General features: G+C 38.3%; 1 protein-coding gene across 1 annotated transcript in view; it reads right to left on the reverse strand.

The window, feature by feature from the left end:
- Positions 1 to 26,850, reverse strand: part of HMGCLL1 (3-hydroxy-3-methylglutaryl-CoA lyase like 1) — a 181,098-nt gene extending 154,248 nt beyond the window's left edge. The window contains exon 1 of the mRNA XM_045867038.3: positions 26,474 to 26,850. Within this exon, the coding sequence (XP_045722994.1) occupies positions 26,474 to 26,581 (108 nt within the window). The 5' untranslated portion in view covers positions 26,582 to 26,850. The remainder of the gene's footprint in view (positions 1 to 26,473) is intronic.
- Positions 26,851 to 27,787: the final 937 nt, after the last annotated feature.

Consider the following 27,787-nt stretch of genomic DNA (forward strand, 5'->3'; position numbering starts at 1 on the left):
TGAAGGAATACAGACTTAATTTCACTATACATCCCTTCTACTCCTACCAGAATACAGAGTTCTCATAGTGACAGTAAGATTTCTGTCACTGACCCTGCTTATCATTTTCAGTCTATCCATGTGACTATGATGACCAAGAATAATCACAAATAAGCAAAGCCATCCCTCCAAGAATCCTTGAATCCCAATATGTGAACTGCCCTAGAAATTGAGCCTTTTCTCATGCCTATGTTTCTATAGGCAGATCTGGGCAATATGAAAAAAGAGACTTGTTTTCAACACTACTTCCTCCAGAGCTGCTTCTTGACTTTTTTTTAATTTTCCATTTTGCAATGGATCCACCATCCTCAGAACTACCAAACATTCAAATCTCACCGAAATTTTCCCCATGTCCATCATCTGTCAGGACTATGGTCTTTGTTGTCAAAGTTCCATCCTCACCCTGATGTAGCCCAGAATAAATTTTGGGTAGGCAGACACTCCCAGACCTTTCATCTAGCAATGGAACCAACCCTAAGGCACATTTTAGCAAGGGCACCTCTTAAATTGTGACTTCTCACCACCACTTGATGAAATGATCATCCTGAGGGAACACCAGTTGTGCAGGAGGAGGAAGAGAGGCCAGAGATATTTAAAGAGAATTAAATGGGACCTTCTATTACAAAGTTTTGTTGTGGGACCAAATACCATACACAGAGCCCTCTATTTGCCCAGTCATTTGTTCCTGAATGTGCCCAGTTATATTCTCTTATAATCCAGAAGAAAAGAACCTGCCTAGAGATTTGGCAGGAAGGTTAAGTCCATATGGTAGAGACCACTGTGCACACTCCACTATCACCCTCGCACCTGTGTATGACCATTCAAGTGAGTTCTGGACAATGGAGTGAAGCCAAAGTGTATCCCTTTCAGAGTTAGGTGGGAAGAAATAGATAGGTCTTCCCCATGATCTTTTTTCCCCCCAACCACCAGCTAAATGGAAGGACCTAGTGTGCAGGAGGGCCACAAGGAGGAGCCTAGGTCCCTGAATGACCAAATCATCTACAGTGGATTTGAGTAAGAAGTCACCTGTGATTGTCTGAAACTACAGAAAATGTGTAATTGTGCATTACAATATTTAGATAATTGGCTAATAAAATCCAATTCTTAGATTTTGAGTCTGGAGTCAAGATTGTGAATCCTTTTGCACTCTCCTTTAGGATGGCTCTCGCAAAAAAAGGCTTACTGTTTTGAGTCCCTATTAAGAATTTAAGATCCTATTCATCAGTGGCCACATGACGGATCCTTTGAACTGGCTTTATTTGAAAGAAAAAATTTCATATAGTGCTCATCCTAAGTAATTGTCTTATTGGTACCTATGGAAAGACCAAATTAAAAAAAGAACACAAAAGATTATAATGGCTAGCCTTAGGGACTCTCCTAACAAGATAGAAGAACATAAATTAGACTTATAACAAAGATTAAGGTCCACACCCAACGTTAATTCTTCTTAAAAACTACCTTCCCAGACCCTCCTGCAAATAATCAGGAAATAGATCAGCTTGAGGCCAACATTCAGGAGGCTAATGGAAGCAATAGTAGTTTTTCACCCTACAGTGAATTGGTCTAAGGTTGAATTGTGTGCTCAGAAAGGAGAGTTGTTGAATGTTTTATACAGACTTTCCTAACCTCCCTGGGGTTGACGAGAGTATGGGGAATTTTCTGGTAAATTGCTACATTATTCCCTTAAATAGCTAAGGGAATTAAAATTAAAATTAATGAAAAATCTTGCCAATTCTGGCAGATACTGGAGTCTGCAGAGGGGACATTAGGAAAACTGGCAGAAGCCAGCTAAGAGCAAAGATTCTTGCCAGATTCAGCTCTCTTGCCTCTCTGTCTGTAAGGCCCAGTCAAGAGAGGAAAATAAAATTTGACATCCTTTCCTTTCCAAACCCAGACCCATTGGGTATTGATCCTTTCTCCCCCAGGGATTGGTATCGCTTTCTTATCTCATCTTGTGCCCCGAGATCTGCCTTGGCTTTCCATCTGCCTGGACCATGCAGGTTGTCAGTTCTTTCTTTTGGTTATCTTTATGAATGACGCCAGATCTTGTGAAGTTATCCTTTGCAGCTTGAGGACACCTCTTGAGTCCACAGAGTTGTTTAATACTGCCAGAAATATATACTGTTTGTCCCAGCTGAAACATGACAAGATATTTGAAAGGATTTAATAGCTCTGTGATAGAAATCTTGGCTACATTGGAAGCTGATATCCATAGCCTAATAGGATTTTTTTAGACCTTCTGCTCTAAGCTAAATGTGTCCAGAGAAAAAGGAACATTCCAGTGTAGGTGGATAGATAGGTCAGTCCTTTATCATCCAGAGTACATACCAGTTCTTTGAGGAATTAAAGCAACTGCCTTATCTTAAAAATCTTTGCAAAACCAGAAATGCAACTCCAGGAACAACACAAAGGCCACTTATCCTTTTCACTACTCCCAAAATCACCCCTATTTATCTCAAAAGGCTTCTAAGTATTGTAAAAATTCTGGCCTTAAGGGAATAAGAGTCCTTTTAAGAGAAACTTGCATTCTTTCACTGTGCCTTTGAAATGTAAATGTCTTACCCCACCTTCCCTGGGAATTCTTAATTAGGTCATCACTTTAAAATAAACTTCAGAAAGGTATTTTTTTTTTTAATCAAAAGAAAAGGGGAAAGGTTATTTGAACCTTAGAAAAATTTTAAAAAAAAAAATCACCTCATGTGCCTTCTGCACAAATACCCATCTCATGGTTAAAATTTTAGAATGGAAACTATGAGGTCTGTGTTTGTCTGTATGTTCATGACTGTCTATATTTTACCTTGTGTAATCAAGCAGCTAAAATTGAATTGTTACTATAAGTACTTTAAAAAAATAAGCTTTATCATCAATAGTATACTTCTGTAAAACTGAGACTTAATTTTCTTTCATCTACTAAAAGGACAAAGTTTTCTTGAACTACTGGTTTAACCTTGATAAGAGATTATAAAAGGTTCTTCTTTACCTTTTAATATGCCTAGAAAACAAAAATTTGGCAATTTGTCTTGTAAAAATAACTATTTATCAAGTCTGATTACTCAAGAAAACTGAATTTTCTCTATTAAAAGAGCTGTTTTGTGGGTTTTTGTTTTTGTTTTTGTTTTTTTTTGCAAGTATTTAATGTTCTGTATTTGCCTTTGAAGTCTTTGTCCTTATGGCTAAATAGATAACTAAGTATTGTTTTATAGTGACCTATGATCCCCTTTGGTGGTTGTAAAACCTTTTGATATTTTTGACAAATTTCCCCAAAATCAAGTTCTAAATGAAATCTTTGACCTTGAACCAACTTTGGGATTTTTTAGAGGGTTCTTGGAACATCTCAAGAGTTGTTCTCTCTCCTTAAATTAAAAAAAAAAAAAACTAATTAAACTTACTTGATATATTAAATGACATGGGAACCATTGTCAAAAAAGAATACTAAGCCTTCTTTATGTTGTCTTTGTAGGTATATATGATAAGTATTCCAGAAATTGTATGTAGCATTCCTAGAAATCTGATATGTCCTAATACAATGTTATCACTTGTAATTCCAATTATCTTAATATATTGTATGTCACATAATAACCAAATTCCTTGTCAACTGCATTATAATGAACTCTTATCTGACCTTTAGTCATCGCTATTTTTAAGCCTTTGTCATTTACAAACAGTTATTGTTTTACTTTGATGTTTTTACAAAGTATCCACAAGTGTTTCAGCTTCAAAGAAATTTATAGAAAGGATTTTGTAAGTACTCTAGAGTACAGTTTTCTGATAAGTTTCAGATCATACCACTGAAGTAAGCAATTACAGAACTCCAAAGCGGGGGGTGGGGGGGTGGGGGGACTGATGGCTTCATAACACTGCTAACTAAAGATCAAAATTAACAAGAATTCATTATAGAAGTCTGATGAACTGAGGTAGAGGATTTTAATTTTTATGGACTTTTTGTTTAAAATATTAATGGCTCTTTAATCATGTGTTTTCCAAACACAGGAAAACTCGTCCTCCTGAGCTGTGACTCAGAGCAATTTAGCAGAATGTATTTTTAAGAGCAAAGATTAAACATTTATCTTTTTCTCCCTACCTGATCCCCCCAGAATTTAAAAACTCTCTGGGAGTATTCTTATTTTCATGGCAATACACTTGTTTGCCTAAGTTCAGTAAGATCTGTTCACCTTGTAACAGGACACAATTGGAAACAATGGTTATGTTACCAAGGTTTTGAGTGGAATATCATATTTGGAGAATAATGTGCATAGACTCAGATATAACCAGACACCTTTAAGGAACTAAGGTTGACTCTATGGAGCTAATAAAACCCCTTGGAAAAAAAAAAAAAATCAACTTGGCAACTTGCTTACAGGGTTCCTGGCAGCCTTACCAGGTGAATAAGGTCACTTTCTGGCAGGTATAGAAACCTCAGCATATTTGGGAGACCTCAAGAAGAGAAGAATTAACCTGAATCTATAGGTGTTGCTGGTGAAGTCTGACAGCAAGTCATTGGCTTGACCTCCTTGCCTCAAGAGGCTTTTAAAAATTCAATCTGAGCTTTTTTTATAAAAAGTTCCAGCGAAAGTAGGGGCACCTAAGCAACTCAATCAGTTGAGCGACCAACTCTTGATTTCGGCTCAGGTCATGATCTCAGGGTCATGAGATCGAGCCCCACCTTGGGAATGGAGCCTGCTTAAGATTCTCTCTCCCTATGCCCCTCCTTCATGTTCTCTTTCTCAAAAAACAAAAACAAAAGTTCCAACAAAGCAGATTTAAAAGAGCCTAGCTGAACAATCACTATTTTTGCTATAATTCTATAAATAATCAGGCCAAATTTATTGAAACTAGACTTAATCTGTGAACAAATTAGTCTGTTTAATAAATTAATAAAAATAGGGATGATTATAGAGAATTATTACATTGTAGTAACATATACCTTTGTGGATATCAAATTCTAGTGCTGTTAATTGTCTTTGAGATTTTGTTTTCTACCTGTAAATTGGACTAGACCCTGAATTCCTCCAGTTTTTTCCTCCAATATTTGGCTACAATTCTCCAAACATACACTTTTCTCCTATTTTATTTTTTAAGATTTTATTTATTTGAGAGAGAGAGAGAGAGCATGCACATGAGAGGGGGAGGGCAAGAGGGAGAAGCAGATTCCCCGCTGAGCAGGGAGCCCGATGCGGGACTCGATCCTGGGACTCCAGGATCATGACCTGAGCCAAAGGCAGTCGCTTAACCAACTGAGCCACCCAGGTGCCCGCTCCTATCTTTCTGACTTGAAATCACTGAGAACTAAATTTGCCCTTTTCCCTAAGCCATGCAAGCTAGAGTTGGACAATTTGCTATGAACTTCAGAGAAATCACAATAGTTCATGTATAAACAATCTTCATGCCAGTTGCTGAGTGACCACCTAGAAAGATCACCAGAGACATTCAAACTACAAACCAGGATTATCTATCAGATTTCCTCTGCCTGCCCTCACTCCACCTGAAGATGCTTCAAGCCAGACACCTAGAAATTTTCTCAACTAGCTGCCTTCAGAACTCAGAAACTGGGATTATAGTGTGTACAATCACTAACCATTTTTTTCCTTTGTTTCCACAGAAATGTCTCTTATTAAAAACCTGACTGTACCATAAACTTAACTTTGGGGGTCCACCTGCATCACCATCCCCTGAAATGAGACAACTGTTTAACTGAACATACCTATTCTCAGGACTAAGGAGACAGGTTCAGTGAAATGGAGCAATCTAACAACTCAGCTCCTGGACTGTCAAACTTCTTGGCGAAGCTTTATAGGTGGGACTGAAGGGGGTTCAGAAGGAGTCTCCCCAAAATGTGTCACTTTGACATGTAGATTATCTTGAGCTGAAGCCTGTCAAGGCCCAAAAGACTCAGAAAGCTTTTTTACCTCCCCATTAACTGCCTCTAAGAATTTAGATTCAGAGCCTGGTCCAGGAAGAAGAGAGCTAACACCAGAGATAACTACAAGAATTATAGGGCAGGTGTGGTAAGCTAGGGGAAGCTCCCCAGAGCCTGTTTGTCCAAATTCCTCTCTGTGTCCTACTGTCTGTGTGGCATGACAAACATTTACCAAACTTTTGCTCTTCCTATCAATTGTCTTTCTCTTCTTTGAAGCCCCAGATGCTTACTCCCTTTCTCCTTGGTTCGGGATGGCATATAAGCCTCAATTGCTTGACTATCCTTGAGCTTCTCATGTTTTAGTGAGGCTCCCTTATGTATAAAATTATTTATGTATGAAAATTTTTTTTTATTTAACTAACAGACCAGCCCATATATTTCATATATTCAACCACTCATTCATTCATTCATTCATTCACAGTTTGGAGTAGAAAATAGTCACTAAGCAAGAGAAACGGGCAGGAAGATATGATCATTTACAAGAAGAGTAAAAATAAATTTCTGTGGAAAGCAATTTAAAGCAACACTGTCGTTATGTATTATGAACAAGGTGGTATCAAACTGCTAAATCACAACCACTCACTTGATCAAAGCCTTGGATTTCTATTTACAAACCCCAGAGCTTTCTTAGGACTTTAAAGTAGGGCCAATATAATTAGAGTAAAACTATAAAGGTATAATGTGGGATATCTTTCCAACTCTAAGAAATGATTTCCAGTGGCTCTGAATAACTAGACATCATCACTGTCCTTTACTATTCCAAGAAAATATGTTCCAGTATGTTCTGTATTATGTGACTCTCATGTTCTGTTTCATTTGATACCTATAAGCTTTTCTGTCCAAATTCCAATTCCAGCTTTTTTTTTTTAATATAAGTTCAGCTGTGATCTACAATTCATTCTGTTAAATCTTCTCCATAATCCCTCTGTTCCATATTGCATATACACCTTCAGTGCTTCCTTCCCTCCCTCACATCCTAACACCTTCATTTAATCACTTCTTAATCACTTGCCTGAAAAGTAAACCCTCCAGTCACTGATTGTTTCCTTCCAGATGCTGCTGTGGAAGGACTCCCCATGGGCTTCACCTAACATTCCAGCCATGTTCATCTGGCTGTGCCGACTCTGAATACAGCACTCTAAAGCTTTTAAGCTCTTTCTTTCCAAGAAAACTCATAGCTAACACCATTATTTCCTCACAAAAACAGCTAACATCTGCAGACTGAAACATCAAAACAAAGAAAAAAATTTTGCACAGTTCTGCTAAAGTTGGATGCAAACTTTATCAGCCATTTTAGGCAATAAATCAATGTTCTTTTTTTCAGTGTCCATTAAAAAATAAACCATAAAGGCTGATTTTCAATTTCCCCTCAGAGGAACAATTAACAAACAGGTTACATGCAATGACTAATTAGACTTTATACCTTCCAGCTAAGCGAACCAAGCTTCTATTTGGAAACCTAATCTCTAGCAAAATTTATCAGGTTGCTCAATAAAATTTAACTTTATTCTATACATAAATAGTTCATTTCAGCAGCATTATCTATTCAATTTATTCGGGACACAAGCATCCCAACAAACTGCTTCTTCTAAACTAAAAGCATTCAATATTTATTAAAATTATTGATTGGAACTCTCATATTAATAACTTTGAATATAATTATACTGTATTCTTATAAAATTTTTAAAACTTGCATCTTATTTGTTTTACAACCTCAGTTAATGGAGATTCTTTTTTGGAAATAAGGTCCCTACAAGCCTGAGACAAACCTCAAGCCTCATCCCAGCTGCTTCCTGTATAGATCATAATGGCCTTTAGTCATCAGCAATTCCTTTAGATCAGTATTTCTCAAATTTTAATGTGCATGTGAATCCCCTGTAGAGCTTATTAAAACACAATTTCTTGGGCCCATCTCCAGAGATCATTATTCTCTAGGTCAGGTTGGATCCATGAATTTGCATTTCTAACCAGCTCACAGATAGTGATGATGCTGTTGAGGCAAGGACATAATCTGAGAACCATGGGTCTAGTTTAAGCCAACTTAAAAGAAAATCTATATGACTATGCTTAAGTGCCCATCACCATCAACTATAAAATCAATAAAATCCCTCTACCAGGGGCGCCTGGGTGGCTCAGTTGGTTAAGCTACTGCCTTCGGCTCAGGTCGTGATCCTGGAGTCCCGGGATCGAGTCCCGCATCGGACTCCCTGCTCGGCAGGGAGTCTGTTTCTCCCTCTGACCCTCCCCCTCTCATGCTCTCTCTCTCTCATTCTCTCTCTCAAATAAATAAATAAAATCTTTTAAAAAATCCCTCTTCCAATATAAAAATTAAAAAATCACAATCTTTATATTAATATCCATCCTAATTCCATAGCTTCCTAACTCCTTCCTTTCAAATACCATTATTTTATGTCTAAGTGAAAATGATTTATCTTTCCTCATTGGGACCATTCCAAATCGGTCTTCTCAGCATATGTTAGAGTAATTAATGGATGAAATTTTAAACTGTAACACGAATCTCAAACAATTCTACAAACTCTCTTTATAAAGTTTGCAAGTCATTTAAATATTTTTCTACCTCTTATTAAATTTTCAGTGGTATTTGAAATACCAATATTGGTAACATCCATGTATATTAGAGCACACTAAAAGGAACAGAGAGTCATTATGTTAATGCTGAATAGCTTGAGAGAATGGGAGACGGTTGTTCAGCAAAGGCCTCAAGATCTGCTGCCCCCCCCTACCAGGCCATCTGGTCTCTAGGGCCTCTTTTCAGTCCTTGTAGAGGGAAAAAATTGGAACATCAATGGCTGACTTACACAGGTTTGGTGTGGCAAGAGTAGGTCCTACTGTCCAAAGTGACATAATACCAGATGTAATAACTAATAGTGGTTATTTGAAGGTTTGAGATAATATATTGAAGTCTCAAGGACACTCAAAGATGTCAGCAGAATAAGCCAAGCAATCAATTACAAGGCAGGTAGGATAAACGAGAGGCACTGTGGAAGATTCTATACTAATTGATGCCTTCTCCTGGATGCCCACTTTTCAGTGGTCGCTCTGTTTTTCTTCTATCAATCCCATACACAATGCCCTCAATTGCTCCAGGTCCTAATCTCTCTTTGCCCAGCTCATCATTTTCCCCTGAGTGTTCTGACTCCAAAAACCATGCTTTGATATACTACCATTTACCCAACAGTAATATGAACTTACATATATTCATAGACCTAAACCTACATACATGGAGATGTACATTCATAAACTCACAAACATGTTTGAACATGGATGGGGTGATTTTCAGTAAGTAGGTATATATGTCTTTACATGATGATAAACATTCACAGGAACAAGCTCCTGAGCTATGGATATTGGTCTTCATGAAAATCAGAGCAACTAAAATGTACTGGCACTTGGAAAGTACTCAAATGTTTAATTATAACTAATAAATCATCAGGGGCGTGAGAGCCAAATGTGAAAAATAAAACCTATACCCTACAGACCAAATATAATTATACTCTGCCACAACAGCAATACAATAACAATGTAAGAATATGCTCAGTTTTTCCTGGTTTTGAACTCCTGTGGTCTTTACCATCTATGAGAATTGTATATTTTACTAATGATTAGGCACACATTTAATTTTTCACATGTAGGTTTCCTTCCTAGGAATTAAGGATATATCTATTGTCTAGTGTGTCTCAATCCTTTTTAAATATTTCAAACTTTCGGGTGCCTGGGTGGCTCAGTCGTTAAGCATCTGCCTTCGGCTCAGGTCATGATCCCAAGGTCCTGGGATCAAGTCCCGCATTGGGCTCCCTGCTCCTCGGGAAGCCTGCTTCTCCCTCTCCCACTCCCCCTGCTTGCGTTCCTGCTCTCGCTGTGTCTCTCTCTGTCAAATAAATAAATAAATAAATAAATAAATAAATAAATATTTCAAACTTTCTAAAAGAGCTCTTAGCATTCAGTTTCTCCTATCCCTATTGGTTAATAGATAAGGTCTCCAATGACGTCAGCAATCAGAAAACAAAAAGTTATTACATGTAGTTTGGTAATTAGTTAATCTGATACAAAGTTTTGCCCGTGGTTTCATCAAAACTAGTTAAACAGGAGTTCATACAAAAATAATGGCAAGAATCATTTTTATTTTCCTTTCTCAATAGTTTATAAAGAAGCTGCTGGTCCTCTCTTGCTTTTGCCTTTGTTAGTAAAAGAAAAGAGGATCAAAAATCGTAAGGCTTGTGGCTTCCTCAGAGGTGGATCCTGCAGCCTCAGAGCCTGATGCTCTCTCAAGGAACAAAGTCAGCCCCAGTGGCAAGAAGAAAGGAAGAAAGACACAACAGACCACCTCAACTTTCCCTACTTTGGCATTGTTTTTTAGAAATGTTGAGCAGAAATGGAAGGACAGCAAAGCCACATGAAAGCACATCTGTGACAGTATAAATTCAACTCAAATGTTCAGTCATAATGTGACCGGTTCCTGAGCTCCTCATTTCTCAAATGGAAACACCTTGAAGTTTTTCTCTTAGGGACACATTGTAGGTCTAGAACAACTGCCTTGTGATTATGTGATTATTCTTTCTTTCTCACCCATTACTTTTTATTCGATGATCGATTATATACAATTTGTTTCATCATCTTTATTTTTTGACCTTCAGTGTCAAGCAGCAAATTGTTTTCTATGCTTCAAACAAGCCAGGTCTTAATATTTTTATTGGGGCGCCTGGGTGGCTCAGTTGGTTAAGCGACTGCCTTCGGCTCAGGTCATGATCCTGGAGTCCCGGGATCGAGTCCCGCATCGGGCTCCCTGCTCAGTGGGGGGGTCTGCTTCTCCCTCTGACCCTCCCCCTCTCATGTGCTCTCTCTTTCTCTCTCAAATAAATAAATAAAATCTTAAAAAAAAATAAAGATTTTTATTAACCTCACAATAGCACTTCAGCACATTTTATGGGACTGAGTTTTTCTTTTTTTGTTCCATTTATTGTATCATAGTGTGGTTTTACTCTACACACTATGGTTTTCGATGACCTCTTAGAAAACAGAATAAAGATGCAGTGGTTGAAGGAAACAAATTTTTCCAACAGAACTTACTTAGCCAGGAACTTTCAATTGGTGTGTGAAGTCTACAAACATAGTACTTGGTATGAATACAATGCATTTTATATAAATCTGACCTTTTTGGTAGGACTTTAAGTCAACTGTACTTGCCCCAAGTTTAAGCTACTTACTGAAAAACTAAGAAAGGCCATATTTCTCAGAAATACCCTATAAAACCATTTCCCTGAGTACAGGGGTAAAAGAAGGGCCGCTGTTGGGTACAGAGCGAAAGGGGATGGTTATCAAAGATTCAAGAACAGTGGCATCATTTTAAAGAGTCTGAATAACTTCTGTCTGAAATAAGGATTCATTCAGGCTCTTCCACCTCAGATTTTAAATGTTGAGTCGCAGAATGAACTAATGAGGGAAGGTGAGCTGTATCATCCCGTCATTTGTAACCGACTGCAGTTTCCCTCCTTAAAGTGATAAATTAATCTAGAACCTTAATAATTATGTTAAATGAAGTTATAATAAGTGAGTACAGAACAGCTGACGTTCATACTGGTCAACAGACTGATAGGATGTAGGGTAAGAAATACCGGCTTTGGAAACTGTTACAGGTTCAAGTCCAGGGCCTCTACTAGTTATGTGGCCTACAGAGATTTTTATTAACTCTCTGAGCCTTCGTTTCCTCTTATTAAAAGTGAGCATAACGGGGGCACCTGAGTGGCTCAGTCGTTAAGTGTCTGCCTTCGGCTCAGGTCATGATCCCAGGGTCCTGGGATCGAGCCCCGCATCGGGCTCCTTGCTCAGCGGGGAGTCTGCTCTCCCTCTCCCACTCCCGCTGCTTGTGTTCCTGCTCTATGTCTCTGTCAAATAAATAAATAAAATCTTAAAAAAAAAAAAAAGTGAGCATAACGGGATCTTCTTTATGCAAATCTAGGAGTTCAGAAGTTAAATAAAGCCCTTAGCAAAGTCACTGGAATAAGTTCACCATCTGGTAGCAGGGTTGCTAATACTGATGCTGTGTGAGGGGCGCCTGGGTGGCTCCGTCCGTTAAGCGTCTGCCTTCGGCTGAGGTTATGATGCCAGGGTCCCGGGATCCAGCCCCACATCCGGGAGTTGGCTTCTCCCGCTCTCCCTGCTCTGCTCGTGCTGTCAACTAAATAAATAAAATGTTTAAAAAAAAAAAAGAAATACTGATGCTGTGTGATTTCCCAAACTCCTGTTAATAATACTCTATTAACAGTTTATGTAGCATTTTCTATCTCCTGTATTCTTTCATTTGTCCCATTTGGTAAGTCAGTTGGAAATCTAGAGCAGGTATGCTAAAATACTACTATTGTCCCTAAATAATAATCTTTTATTAAGACAAATGATTGACGTTCTGTTTAACAAGTTATCACTATTCCTTTCTCACCAAAAGGTCAATATCTGTATACATTTTTTAAAGAGTAAATAGGTATTTAAGAGATCTAGCTCTCTAGAGAGGAGTATTTACAGAGGTTTGTGTTCCATCTCCTTTAGCTCAAGTTTTTCTTTCCATATTTTCTAGAGCATACATTTAGCAGAATTACATTAAATATTAAAACCGTGTCATATGGGAATGGGGACTAAGTGAGAGCAGACATTCATGAGTGAAACTCTGAATAACTACATCTGTTTCTCCACAGGTCTTGCGAATGTCTTTTAAACACAGCCCTAAAACCTAGGCAGACAGAACTCCAGATTGCCCTCAGCTTTTGTTTGACCAGGTCCACAGCGTTCTATAAAATGCAAGATTTGAACAGTGCCATTGCATTTTTAAAAATCTGAGAATTCTCAGTCCTTAAATCAAAATTCCCAGGAAGTAGAAATGGTGTCTAAGTAAAATAAGATTCATATTTGGACTTCAACATTAACCTATATGATCAGCTTCTATTTCACAGTGAAATAAATACAGATTGAGGAAAGAATTTAGAAAGGGAATGCCAGACTCCGTACGCTCAGTGGGTTACAGATGTATGAAAGCAGTGGCACAGAGCCACCCCACTTCCTTCAAGATCCAAAAACATTTGGAAGGAAGCCCCAGAAGGAAAGATGTCTGACAGACATGTTCTCTTTGGGGTTCCCTGCCTCCTTGTTTGCCAAGCTTCCTAGACCCCATTGCTTGTTAATAAAGTTCACCAAGAAGACTTTATGAAATGCTGATTTCATAGAGTGAAACTTGTATTAAAGGCGTTTTTATGTAGTCAAAGTTTCCTGACATCTGCATTTCCCTACTTCACAAATCCAGGGAAGCGTGACTTGGAAAGTTAACGAGCGTAAGGTGACATTTGATGCACTTACTATCAGTGGGATATTCAGCCCAAACACTGAATCCAAAACCAGAGACCGTGGCTGAGACACTGCAATAGAGAAGCTGCCTCACCCTGAGGGTATCATTATACCCCTCAGTGTGTCTACTCCTTCTCCCATAAAACGGAGATCTGAGAAGATGCATATTGTACACCGTGTGAATTAACTCAGTAAAAACAGAGATATGGAAAGTGAATGAAAAGCTAGATTCTACCTTCATAGCCAGGAAAGAAAAAAAAAAAAAATTAGCACCTGGATTTAAAAATCTACATTACCATCCAATGTGAAAAATAATATAGCACAGCTAAAACTACTAACTCTACAAAAGTACTTTTTTTTAAAGATTTTATTATTTATTGACAGAGAGAAAGCGAGAGAAGGAACACAAGCAGGGGGAGTGGGAGAGGGAGAAGCAGGCTTCCTGCTGAGCAGGGAGCCTGATGCGGGACTCGATCCCAGGACCCTGGGATCATGACCTGAGCCGAAGGCAGACGCTTAACCAACTGAGCCACCCAGGCGTCCCCCTGACTGTGATTTTAAATAACACCTCATTTACTAAGTAAAAGCCAAAAGGCTTGCCATAAAGTCCTGTACTTTTTTTTTTTTTTAAAGATTTCATTTTTATTTGACAGAGAGAGACACAGCGAAGAGGGAACACAAGCAGGGGGAGTGGGAGAGGGAGAAGCAGGCTTCCAGCTGAGCAGGGAGCCCGATGCGGGGCTCGATCCCAGGACCCTGGGATCATGACCTGAGCCAAAGGCAGACGTCTAACGACTGAGCCACCCAGGTGCCCCCAAAAGTACTATTTTTGATATTACTTGTGCCAATCACAAAGTCCGTTAATTTGGCAGAAAGCACCTGAAGTTTGCTGTATTTAACACGTAGAAACGATTTAGTTCCAGAAACATATTAAAAAGATCTGAGTATTTAGGTCTCCTGGATAACAGAAAGGAGAATCAAATATAGTTTCATCTCTAAGATCTCAGTTTCACACTAAAAATATTGTGTATTTAATATAAAGATACTTCCATCTATTCAAAAATATTTGATGGGGAACTCTACTTCTAAGTGGAAGATGGGCCCACTAAGCACTATACAGGGATTGGGGCTGGCAGAGGGAGAGGTGACCATAAGCCAAATACTCGTAAGATTCACCACTTGCAAAACATAAGCATCCATTTTCAAATCAAACATGAAAAAAACTAGTAAGGCAATTTTTAAGATTGGGGCCTTTAAATTCTTTTTCCCTATAAGAGACAATAGACCAGATAGAGGATCCAGATGTAGGTTGATAGGAATATTTCTGTGTCTGAGTATATGCATAACTAAATGGATAACTCTCCATGACTTTATTACATTAAGTCTGCCCATAAATGTTCAATCGTCTTATTCTGACCCGGAATGCCTTCTATCTATGCAAATCCCATTTGACGTCCAATCTACCTCCAACACAAAGACTATTATCATCCTCATGGATTCGCCCTGCACTGCATTAGAACCTATTTGCAGGCTTGTGTTTGTAACGGAGTTTCAATCAAGGAATGCAGGAAAAAGCAGGATTCAAATAAAAAGCAGGATGAAGAAATGAGCTTTCAGGAGACAGCAATGAAAAATGAACACATGGCCTGAATAGTGCTGTTGGGATGGAAGCTCTAGTGCTTCTATCTCCCTTTCTTGCCCACCAGGGTCCTTGGCACCTTGCTAGCATCCGAGAGCTGGAGCTCAGCCCTTCCGCTCTCTAAACCAGGGAAGGAAGTATCAGCTCCTCTTATCAAAATCATGTTTGTAATGCACAGCTCTGGTCCCTTCATCACTTATGTAGAAAGTAGTTTTTGTTTACATTTTATATTTTTCAGAGAGCCTTCCCACTACTTTGCTTTCCTTTACATTATTACTAGGCTTTCATATAAATGAGGAATGTCTAAAAAATATAAACATCTATAAACTTGAATAATTTTCTAAATTATCTTCACATAAAAGTCTCTTCATATGAAGTCTGATTTTAGAATGCATGTTTTGGGAACAAGATCTGCCAACCAGTATTATTTTCCAAAGAAAAGAACATAAAAATTGGCCCCAAATTGGTCAGATGTAGAAGAAATGCAACAACACCTCAGTGTTCCCTTAGGAATGAATTCTGATCACTTAGAAAAGGATCATCCAAAGGGGAAGATGGCAAATTTCTGGTAATTTAAAGACTTAACTCCTGTCTGTCGAGTAGTAAGGATTAGGGTCTATAGTGTTGAAAATATGCCAACGTTCAGAAATGTCCCGGATGGTTGTTGAGAACCGTGCTCATTAAAGCATCCCCATGTAACTATCCACCAAGGATAACAAAATCAAACCTCCACCGGCACAGGAAGATAATCTGGGTGCCAGAGGCAGCTAAGTATACAAATAAAGAGTGCAAGTCCTGCTTAAAGCATTTCTATGTACTTATCTTTTCAGTGTAGTCTTGACCAAACAAAATATTTCCAGAGGTTAAATTCTGCTCACCTGTGAAACAGCCGATTTGCATCTCCCACTTAGACTAACAATAGAGAGACTGGCAGGAGGAAACTGGGAATCTATCTATATGCTGCTTTTATTATTAGGGCTTCAAGCAGGCTGGACAATCACTTTCAAATCAGAATTTCTGTTAAAAATAATATTCCCCAAATATACGATTCTGCTTTAGCTCTTTTACTATGATCTGTTCCATGAGAGTGACCTATAAAGTCATGGTTCTGCACAGTCTAGCCCCTTAGTTGAGGAAAAATAAGAAACAAAAATAAAAGCTAAACTTGGAAAGGGAGAATCAAGGAGAGAAGAAAGGGTCAGGGAAAGTTACAGCACAGAGTGAATAAGCATAAAGAAAGCCAGAAGACTTGGAGGAGCTCACAGCTAATGAAAAAAACAAGAACATAGAGTGGGGGGAGGGAAGGATGTGAAAGCCAGCTGGAATAAGAGAAAGCAAAAAATACAGGAGCCAACAGAAATCCAAGGACAGAAAGTATTGGAGATTGAAGGGAACAGGAAATTTATTGGAAACCAAGTTGTTTTTCCTTTTGTATCCAATGCAATTCTATTCCAGGCAGAACTCTAGTCTCAACCTCAAAGAGGACAGAAGGGAAGTTGAAACTCATAGGAGTCTTTCCTGGACAGCGGCCAGGAGCTCTGGAAAGACAGATTAGAAAAAAACATGATATGACAGCAGACCCTCTGAAAGCAGATATGGGGGGGAGGGGTGGCAGTCTCACCCGGCACATGATTTTCAAAAATCAAACTAAACAAAACAAAACAAAAGTAAAAACAGTGATAGTTTGGCTCCATCTCAGAGCTACTGAATAAGAATTTCTGGTACATTTAATAAACACCTCAGGGTAAATCTTATCACCGGAAAAGTCGAGGAAACACCGATTTAGTAGTAATAATAGAGGGCTCTGAAACTAGAGCTGCCTGAATTTCATTCCGAGCTCTGCTAGTCATTAGCTGTGGACCATGAACAAATTATTTCACCTTTCTGCATCCCAAATATTCAGTTTATAAAGTGGATTGTTGGGAGCATTAAATGAGGTTTTGTACAGAAAGCAGTGAGGCAGGACCTAGCACATATTGAACACTCCACAGCTGTAGCTCTAGAACTATGAAAGTACTCTGAATAGAGAACTCATACAAAATAATGTGTCTTAATTGATTAAAAAGTAAAATATGAAAAAGGAATAAAAAGGCGCATCTTAGATGCAGTATGCATGGGATGAAGTACACATGGGAGCATTCTTCCCAACTGTACAGAGACCAAGCCACAACCATCAGGGTTTCTGCTCTTGGTCTCACCATTCACTAGTTGGGAATCAACATGTAAACAACCTTGACAAAGAGTTTGTTTTTTTTTTTTTCAAACGCATATATCAGTCAATTCAAATTAGAGGGGACTCCAAGATTTGGAGTCTCTATGCTCGAGGGAGGACGACTCTCTTGAAATGCAATAAATCCAGGACTTGGCTGATGTGGAGATACCCAAAGAGAACCACATCCATCACAAGACTGTTGAGGATCAAACACAAGGTAACCCACCTTATTTCACAATCCTGTTTTCTTTAGTCATTTTCCCATATATTATTCTCAACAACCATCTCTTTCCTCTGTAGAACCCCATGTAGTTCTAGGCCTTTTTTGTTATGTGAAGACTCAAGTTCTTTCTTTTTCTATCTGGAAACTCAGCTCTGTAGTAAAAAGCTCCACCACGTTCACAGCCTCTTTACTGAACATTCCCATCATCTTATGGCCTTAAATAAAGACTTGATCACCCTTATAGAAAGCACCTGCCCAGTAACCCTCTCATGTAGAGACTGCTTAGCTTTCTAGACCTTGCTTAGTGACCAGAAGTATGGATGGTATCTGCAGTTTCTATTACTTCCTGAAAACTGTCACTCTTTATTTGTATGAAAACTCCTATTCCTTTGAGATCCATGTGATTTGGCCATACGGCCCTTTAGCCCTTTTTGAGGACTTGTATCCCTTATATACCGAAGCCATTAGAACTTAGTTTGCCATTGTTTTCTTACTCCCCAATTTTGACATTATTCTGCAGTTTACTCAATGTCCTGGTGAACCTTCTATCCAATATTTGATTTCCACTGAAATTTACTGGATTTTACTTTAGTTGAGCCATTAATTCACATGGTCATATGAAGGGCTTATTACTGCTTGTGACTGCTCACTTATTACGATTCTGACCACAAATATTTTCAACTTTCTAATTTTGTTGTGCCCGTGACTAAAATCTTAGGCTTCATCAGTACTACAAGTCTTTGGAACTCTACTTCCACCTACCTGTGAGATATCTTAGGTTAACAAAGAGAGTCTCGAGAACGGCAATATACCTGGTAACATGCTATCTGAGGACCCATGGTGTAATAGTAATGAAACAGACATTTTCCTTAATATGAAGAAGTTCACTCTGTGAAATACATCTTTTGTTCCAAACAAGCATATTAATTTAAATATAAAATAAGAACACCAAAAAAGTATAAATAGCCTCAAAGATAAGAAATATAAAGTGGTGAGTGAGGCTGACAGATATGGCAGAAAATAGGATAAACATATCAAGAGTCACACATAATCACATGTAATTAAAGGTAAATTCACCTAATTAAGGATAGAGACAATCAGATAAGCAGCTCAGCTTATAAGAGACACAATTTAAAGCAAAATGACAGAGAAATGGATGTGAACGGTCTTAAGGCATTTTTAAGATGACTAAAATTACATGAGCTAAATATTCAAATAAAGAAAATTAAAATGTTAATTCAGAAAACAGAAATGCAGGATTTTTTTCAAAAAATAGAAATCAGTTGTTAGCACGTCATACATATGCTCAAAGATACAAACATACACATATAGAAGAGAGGATCTGCAAACCTACAAAATACTTTTCAAATCAACTGATAAAATATGTTGATTTCTACCAAGAAAGAGAAAGAATTAACCAGGAATGAATTAAGGCAATGAAAAAGATTAAAACGAAAAGGTTAATGACAATAAAATTTGTTTACCAACTCCATGTCATTAAAAAAAAAATCAAAAGATTTGAGATAAACTTTTATCAATAGACACAAAATACCATAAAGGGACTATCCATTTAATCATTCATTGATTCATTCAACAAACTTTACTGAACTATGTCACACAGAAGGAGTAAATAGTATATTGCTCCTCTAAAGCCAGATATTGAAGTTGAGCATAATTTTACTTATTTTTAAAATCTCTTCTTTCATAATTCTTATTTATAGTGAAAACCATTGGAATAGTCTGTTTTACCATGAAGTAGTAGTTTCTCATAAAAAAGCCAATCTTTGAATTCCTTGAGTTTTAAATTGTTATTCTATACAAACTCTCAGCTGTAAGACAAATAAGTTCTGGAAATCTAATGTATAGCATAGTGATTATAGTTAATAATACTGCATTATATACTTGAAAGTTGCTAAGGATGTAGGTATTATATTTTCTCACCCCAAAAAGGAAATTGTAAATTCTGTTATGGGACTCAGATGCTAGCTAATGCTAAGGTGGTAATCATCGTGCAATATGTAAGTGTATCAAATCTGTACACCTTAAACTTATACAATGCTATATGTTAATTATATCTCATAAAGCTGGGAAGATAAATAGTTACTCTAAACAGTTTGTATATTATCTGGAATGTAACTACCTCAAAATTTTTGTAATATGGTAAATTAACATATTTTTACAACTCCAATTACATTGCATAATTGTTTTGTTTTCTTACATTTTCCCTCTTAAATTGTTAGTATTTCAACTAGCTTGTTCAGAGTGAATTTCTGAGAACAACCAGAAAATCTGGACAAAATATTAATGAAAACACTTGTCTGATACCCTCAGAGAGTTGCCAAGGTAGTGAGTACTTAAGTGGCCAATATACCAAATATATATGCAGAAGAAAAACAAAGTGGTAAGACCAACACTGATCATGACTTCCTCTTGAAGTATTTGCCAATTCAATAGTAGCAGTTGAGAAGATCATCAGAGCTTCTAGAAGTCTTAGAGGCTGAGGAGAAAATACTTTGATTTTAGGTCCCAGCTAGGGGATACCCTGGTAAACACTCTAGGCTTTTCAGTTAGAACCCCTGAACAGTGACAAAATGAAAGGGTGAAGAGAAAAAGACAAATCCTCACAAGTACAGTGGGCCCAGACTCAAATCAGCTAAGCATCTGATTGGCTTAAGGTAAGCTATCCTTATACTATTTGCTAAAAGCTAAAGATAATCCTTTCTGCATCTCACAACTATTAGAACAGCTACTTTAAAAAATCCAAGAAATAAGTGTTGTGAAGGATGGTGTGGGGAGAGGGGAGATCCCTCCTGTACCATTGGTGGGAACATAAATTGGTGCAGCCCCTTGGAAAACAGTATGGAGGGTCCTCCAAAAATTAAAAATAGAACTGCCATATGATCCAGCAATTCCACTTCTAAGTATCCAAAGGAAATCACTATATTTAAAAAGTACCTGCACCCCCATGTTCACTGCACCATCATTTACAATAGCCAACATTAGTGTCCATCAACAGATGAATGAATAAGATGTAGTAGATATATAGAGGCATATTTTTTAGCTTTAAAATAAAAAAAAATCCTGTCATTTGTGACAAGATGGATAGACATTAAGGGCATTATGCTCAACAAAATAAGTCAGGCAGAGAAAGACAAATACAGTGAGGTATCATTTATATGTGGAATCTAAAAAAAGCAAACTCATAGATACAGAGAACAGATTGTTGCCAGAGGTGGAGGTGGGGCAGGGAGGGCAAACAAGGGGAAGTAGGTAAATGGGGGGGGGGAAAGAACCCTTTCTGGAGAAGGATAATTTGAGGTGTCTCAAGTTAGGTCTATAATTTTCATTTCAGGTGTCTAACACACAAAGATCAGTAAGCATTCCAAGAGGAAAGATACATAAATAAATAAGACCCACTAGAGATCCAAATATTGGAGTTATCATAGAACTTAATACTGATAAATACTCAAGAATTCATGACAAGATGGAAAATTATGGCAAAGAACAAAAAAATTGTTTTGAAAAACAACATAGAAATGCATCAACTCAAAAATATAAAATTAAACTCAATACATTAGATTAACAGCAAATTACAACTGAAGAGAATTAGTGAAATGGAATACAAGAAGAAAATATTCAGACTGAACATGGAGGAAAAAAAGGTGAAAAAGACAAAAATGAGTGTAAGAACTAGATGGAGCACAGGGAAAGTTCTAAGATTTTTCAAATGATAAGCCCAAGTGGAGGGATTAAAAAAGAAACAGAGCAATACTTAAGGAGAAATGGTTGAAAATTTTCTAAAACCTATGAAAGCCAATAAAGCATGGAGCCATAGATCCAAAAAATGCTATAAACCACTGGCAAATGCAAAGAAAATTAAATCTAGACACATCATAGTCATACTGTGAAAAACCAAAGACAATGAGAAGACTCATTATCATCAAAGAAGCAAAAATAAGCCTAAAAGTTCATTTCATTATCTCTGGCTTCCATTACATCTCTTGAGAAATCTACATTTTGTGCTGTTGTCATGCATTTTAATTCTTTATGTGGACTATATATTCATGGTCAGTATTAACTTACAATTATGTACATCATTTATCAAAATAAATGTAATTTCAAACAAAAATGAAAAAAATCATCAGATTTTTACTAAAGAATGTAGGAAAAAAACTACTTCTAGCCGAAGGAAAATAATTTCAGATGGAAAAATGGAGATGAAGGAAGGAAGGAAGACCAAAGGAAAAAAATCTATTCTAAATATAAAATGTATATCAATTATATACATATAGACAAATATAAAATTAACATATACAACAAAATATGAAAAGCAGAAGTCAGTAATGGAGCTAAAATACTATATTTGCATGTTTAATAAGTTGCAAAGATACCAATGTATGTAATATTTTAATAAGTCCAGGTCATGTGTTGACATCTTATACATAGCAACAAAGAGTATAGTAAAAACAGTATATAATTAAGCTCTGGTGGAGGAAAATGACTAAAAATAGGTCACTCAAAAGAAGCTATAAAAGGAGAAAAAGGGGGGGAAAGCATAATAGGAGGAAAAGGGAAAAAGAACACTTGAGACAAATAAAAAAAACAGTGGGATGATGCCTTGATTCTTTTCTGAAAATTCCTCTCCAGTCATCCTAAAGTATTTAGTAAATGTACTAACAACTGCATAGCTGCAAACTAAAAAGCATACAGTCACATTATCCTCGGATTAAATTTATGCAGAAATATATTTAGGTTAGATTCCTGAGAACTTTTAATACCAAATACTTTCTTTGAATCATAATTTTTGCTGAGAGCAAATGTAACTTAAAGGATTCAGGATATAATGTACAATAACTATAAGTTTAATGTCACATAATCTACAATTTTGCTTTTATACATCTACTGCATTTCAAATATTGCTTGTATTAGAATTTAGGCCCTGGAGAACTTTATTGTCACACAGGGTATTAATAAATGAAAAAAATGTAGCTACTGCTTTAGCAGCACTTGCAAATCAGAAAGCAATTGCTTTACCAGGTACCTTACATTTAATCAAAACCTTGAAATATACCAATTTTAACAGAGACAAACATAGAAAATAAAGCAGGCCTGAAAAGACAGCTTGAACCAGAGGATGATCAATTTTCACCTCCTGGTCTCTGAAAGGAATCTTCTGCAAAATCAGTGTCATTAGCAAAAAATTAGAGACTCAAAAATTTAATTTGTGAGGGGCGCCTGGGTGGCTCAGTCGTTAAGCGTCTGCCTTCAGCTCAGGTCATGATCCCAGGGTCCTGGGATCGAGCCCCGCATCGGGCTCCCTCCCCCTCCCCCTGCTTGTGTTCCTGCTCTCGCTGTCTCTCTGTCAAATAAATAAATAAAATCTTAAAAAAAAAAATTTAATTTGTGGAGCTATGGTACAATAAACCTTTTATTCACACTGACCTATTTTGTATTGGATAATAAATTGTTAAACTTCAAATGTATGTGTGTCTGTTTTTACACATACACACACCCAGTATTTATTTTTCATCCTAATAATTTATCAGGGATATATTATTATCTCTCACATGTAAACTGAAATTTTAAGATCTAGCCAGGATATTGCCTGCACAAACTCACAGGATGAATTGGTAGCCGAAAAAGATCTAGGTTCCCAATCTTCTATTGCCTAGCACAGGATTCTTTCAAAATAGAATATTCTATCTGTCCCAACAGTTACCAAATTGTTTCAAATTCCAGAGGTCCTGCTCATGATTCTCTGCCAGATTTTACAGTGATTTGTTAAGCACTGTGCTGTCTCATCAACACACCCCAGAATCCATTTTCAGCTCTTCTCCCTCAAAGCCTAACTCCTGTGAGATGAAAAGGTAAGACACCAACAGGAATAATATCCATCTTCTATCACTAAGACCAAACTGTATTGACATCAAGTATTCATTATCATCACATTAGCATTCACTTAACGAATATTTATCATTGTACCACAATGTACAAATCATTGATTTGGCAAGTGCTACGAAGAATTTCATGGTCCCCATAAGCAGGAGATAAACATTCACTCATTTGTTCATTAAGTATTTACTGGCCGTGAAAGACTAACCAGACATTCTGTTAGTTGCTGAGAATGGCGGGTGTTTCCCTTACTTTTATGATGCCTAGACTCTGGTAGGGAACTAGACATCAAATAATCACAAAAATAGGTAATTCATATTATATATAATGAACTGTGTACTGAGCCATATAGGATAACAAGAGCTGCTTGCCTTAAGAGTCTGGGAAAGAGTTCATGGGAAGGTAACATTTAAGACCTGAAGGGTGAACAGAAGTTAATTCGTTAAAAATAGTCTTCCCAGCAGAGGGTAAAACAAAGACCATGGCTCCAGAGGAAACATTAAGAATTATTGAGAATTCAAAGAGGGTCAGGGCGCCTGGGTGGCTCAGTTGGTTAAGCGACTGCCTTCGGCTCAGGTCATGATCCTGGAGTCCCGGGATCGAGTCCCGCATCGGGCTCCCTGCTCGGCAGGGAGCCTGCTTCTCCCTCTGACCCTCCCCCCTCTCATGTGCTCTCTCTCTCTCTCTCATTCTGTCTCAAATAAATAAATAAAATCTTAAAAAATATATATTAAAAAAAAAAGAATTCAAAGAGGGCCACAGTGGCAAGAACAAGAGAATACCTTAAGATGATGTTGCAGAGAGATGCAATGCAAATAACAGGGAAAGCTTCAGAGACACATTGAAAGTTTTGGTATTCATTCCTAAAAATAAGAGACATGCATACAAGGCTATAAAATGGGGGGTCAGCAGGATTCCATTTGAAATAGAGAACATCTCCCAACTGGCTACATGGGTGTTGAAGAAGGACTGCAATCATCTAGTAGTCCATGAGAGAAAATGCCATTTTAAAATTGATAGTAGGAGTAAAGTTGGAAAAAAAAGATGGATTTGAGAGAAATTTAAGAGGTAAAATTGCAGGACTTAGTGATACTTTGGATGTGGGGAAATGAAAATGAAGAGCTCTTGCCTTGTGGCGTATAGAACCGAACAGATTGTGATGGTTTCCTGAGATAGCAAATACTGGAGAAGGTCTGGGGTTGAAGGAAGGAGAATGTGAATCCAATTTTGGAAATGTTGAGTTTGAATTGCTTTTGAAATATCCAAGTGATTATGTCCAGTGAGCAGCTGAACATCAGGACTGGAGCCTAAGAAGGAGATAGGAATATAAATCTGGAGAACACAAATATATAAACAGTAACTGAAACCGTGAGTGTGGATACAAAGTCATGAGGAACCTGGTCAATTACCAGACAGCGATAGGCCACTGAGTCCGTCTGGTGCCAGACCAAGGAACCAGAGACTCCGTAGGGCTTAAAGCAGTTACAGGTGTTATTAAACAGATGCCAAAGAAGATCAACTTCAATGAGTCAAGTGTGGGATGTCAATGGTGCGGAGTTCAAATAAGGCAAGATATAAAAAACTACAATTCAACGAGTGGGACTGAAACAGAATGATGCATAAAATGCCATGGAAGCACAGAAATGGGGCATTAACTCTGGGTGGAGCAAAGAGTTGGTTAAAGGAAGTAACATTTAAGCTGTGTTTGAAAAATGAGTAAGAGTTTCCCAGGCAAAGAAGTCAGGGGAAGAAGTCACTATTTAGTGAAGGTATAGCTGTTTCTCACACTCCTTGTCATTTTTGACGACCCGCTTCCACTTCTTAACAGGGCAAAGTAGACAGTCTCAAGTAGCAGCCTAGTCTCCATCACTGCCCCCACAGCTCACAAAACCAGAACATGAGGGAGAGAAATACAATGTTAACACAGCAACAAACATCACGTAAAGTCTCAGAGTTACGGAAGAAAAGAGGATTCCTGATTCTCTAACAGACTGAATATGAAAGTTTAAAAAAAAGTTATAAAAGCAAAGTTATAATAGCAAAAAATCAAATTAGAATGCAGAAAAATTAAATAGACATGCGAATATATGAGAAGAATCTTTCCCTCTCATGCATTTTCAGCAACAGGCTTCAAGCCAGATGACCATGACCATCTTTTAAGTAATGAGGAGCAATGTATCTTCTGATTGGTTTTGAAAGAATCCACAAATGCTGAATTCCTATTTGTAGAACTAAGATCACAATTTCACATACTGATACACTAAGCTGAGAATACACTAAATGTAAAACTACAGGAAAAATGGATACCTAGTATTAGAAGAGCTGATTTAAAGCCACATAGTCAAATTATGTTTACCCACTGAAATATTATAATTAACCCAAGTTATTATGCTGTTCACAAGATGAATCAGGGATAAACATTTTTGCATCCAGCAAAAAAAAAATCAAAAAAGAGTGAAACCCTTATACTGCCCCTTCATTTTTCCATGCTTTAACATTCACATAACAATCGTCACTGTTACTACTTGGTGAAATTTTAAATTTTGAGCTCTTTTAAAGGAAAAGCAAATTTCTTTTTTCATTTACCTGACATTTGTTTGAGAATGCATTAAGCTGCAAACACGTGGATCCAATTAAGTTGCCTATTGTCTTAAAGCATTCAGGAATCACAGGGGCATCAATTTTGGTTTGAAATTGCTGTTATTTACAATCTTTTTCAAGCTTATTCAAGTGTGTTGAAGCATAAATACATTAGGGATAATTAATGATATGCTAGATAATTTCACCCTACGATGTTTTCCTAGCCGTATATGTTGGATTCATTCCTCTTTCTGCCACACATTGTCCCCTTTGTTACACGGTACAGGGAAGGAACTGAAAATAAAGGCACTATCCCTGGCGGAAAGCCAAGAGATACGCATATTCTATAATGCAGCCCCTCCAAGGGGAAAACAGAGAAGAAGCAGTTTCCTTTAGGCGTCCCGCAAAAGGCCACAGGTAGGGACTTTGCTGGGTCTGAGCTATAGAGGCGGGTCTACATGTTCACAGCACAGAGATGATGGGGAACCTTTTAGGAGGTGAGGCCTAACAAGACGGAACTGCTGCAGGGAGGGCCCTGCGGTGCGGTGGTGACACAACAGGGAGAGAGACCAGCCGGCTGTGTGCAAAAGGGTGGGGACACCCTGGGCCGCGAGGTGGTACCTGCGCAGGGTCGAGTGCCCCAGCCACTGAATCCCCGATCCAGAGATGCTCCCGGAGAAGCTGCTGGTAGCTGAGGCAGTGCTTCACCGCAGATGGCACATTCCCCATGGCAGGGCCTGGGACTGCAGACGGAGATAGGAGGGCGCCAGGAGCCGGGAGGAGAGGGATGCGGAGCGAGCCGCGCCAGCCCAGAGCGCGCCCCTCCGGGCCACGGGCGGCGAGCACCAGCCCTGCTCCGCGCACTGCGTCGGCGCCGAGATGGTGGGGAGCGGGCCACACTCGCGGCGGCGCCCGGGGCAGGGAGTGCGGGAGGCACCTGCGGCGGGCGTCCGCAGCAGGCGGAACCGAGAAGAAAAGGAACTGAGCCCAAGGATGTTCAGGTGTGGCTCATTTTCCTTACTGCGCTGAGCTTGCGGGGCTCTCTGCACACGCCCCACTTACCGACTTCTCACCTGGTTCAGATCCTAAGAGAAAGGGTGTAAATAAAGGGAAGGGCGCATGCGTTTTAGTGCCGGTGAGTTTGCTCATTTCCAGCTGCAGACTTTCATGCTTAATGTAGATTTGTCCAGCATCGAACTCACTTGAGTTTGTGCTTGACAACAGTAAGCTCGATTTTAAAATATGTTGAGCTCATTTGCAAGCTTAAAACACAGCCTAATAAAGAAGAAAATATACAAAGTACTACACTGGGGGAGATGTCACAGATAAGTCAGTAAATTGTCATTAAGTTGGTACTACAAGTTAAGCACTGAACTGGAATGAAGTTGCTTAAGAGATGCATGGCTCAAAACTGTTGAAGCCCTAAAGGCTAAATTCATTGGAACTAAAAATGCTACATAAATCCTTAGGATATTAGAGTAGGAGTAATCTTTGGTGTGGAAGGGATGGTCCTGGAACAGACCGTTTCCTTACCTCCTCTCGTTCACAGGCACAGGTACATCACCTGGACCCACACTAAAACTTTTCAGAGTGGGCTCAGCAGCTTGCAACTGAATAGACATTCATCAAGAACAGTCTTGGGACATCTGGGTGGCTCAGTGGTTTAAGCGTCTGGCTTGGGCTCTGGTCATGATCCCAGGGTCCTGGGATTGAGTGCTAGCCATGGATTTCATGGCCATTGTTATACAACAACAAAAGTGTGTAGTGGTATTACCTTCCATACCATCAACAGTGTATTCGTGAATTCTTAGCTCCTTGCTCAGCGGGGAGCCTGCTTCTCCCTCTGCCTTGGGCTCCCCTCTGCTTGTGCTCTCTAACAAATAAATAAAATCTTAAAAAAACAAAAAACAAAGACCAGTCTTGTGCAGCCAAGGG

Source organism: Mirounga angustirostris, unplaced genomic scaffold (assembly GCF_029215605.1).
Source record: "Mirounga angustirostris isolate CCGP_5_RB_7025 unplaced genomic scaffold, mMirAng1.0.hap1 SCAF_8, whole genome shotgun sequence".
Taxonomy (NCBI): domain Eukaryota; kingdom Metazoa; phylum Chordata; class Mammalia; order Carnivora; family Phocidae; genus Mirounga; species Mirounga angustirostris.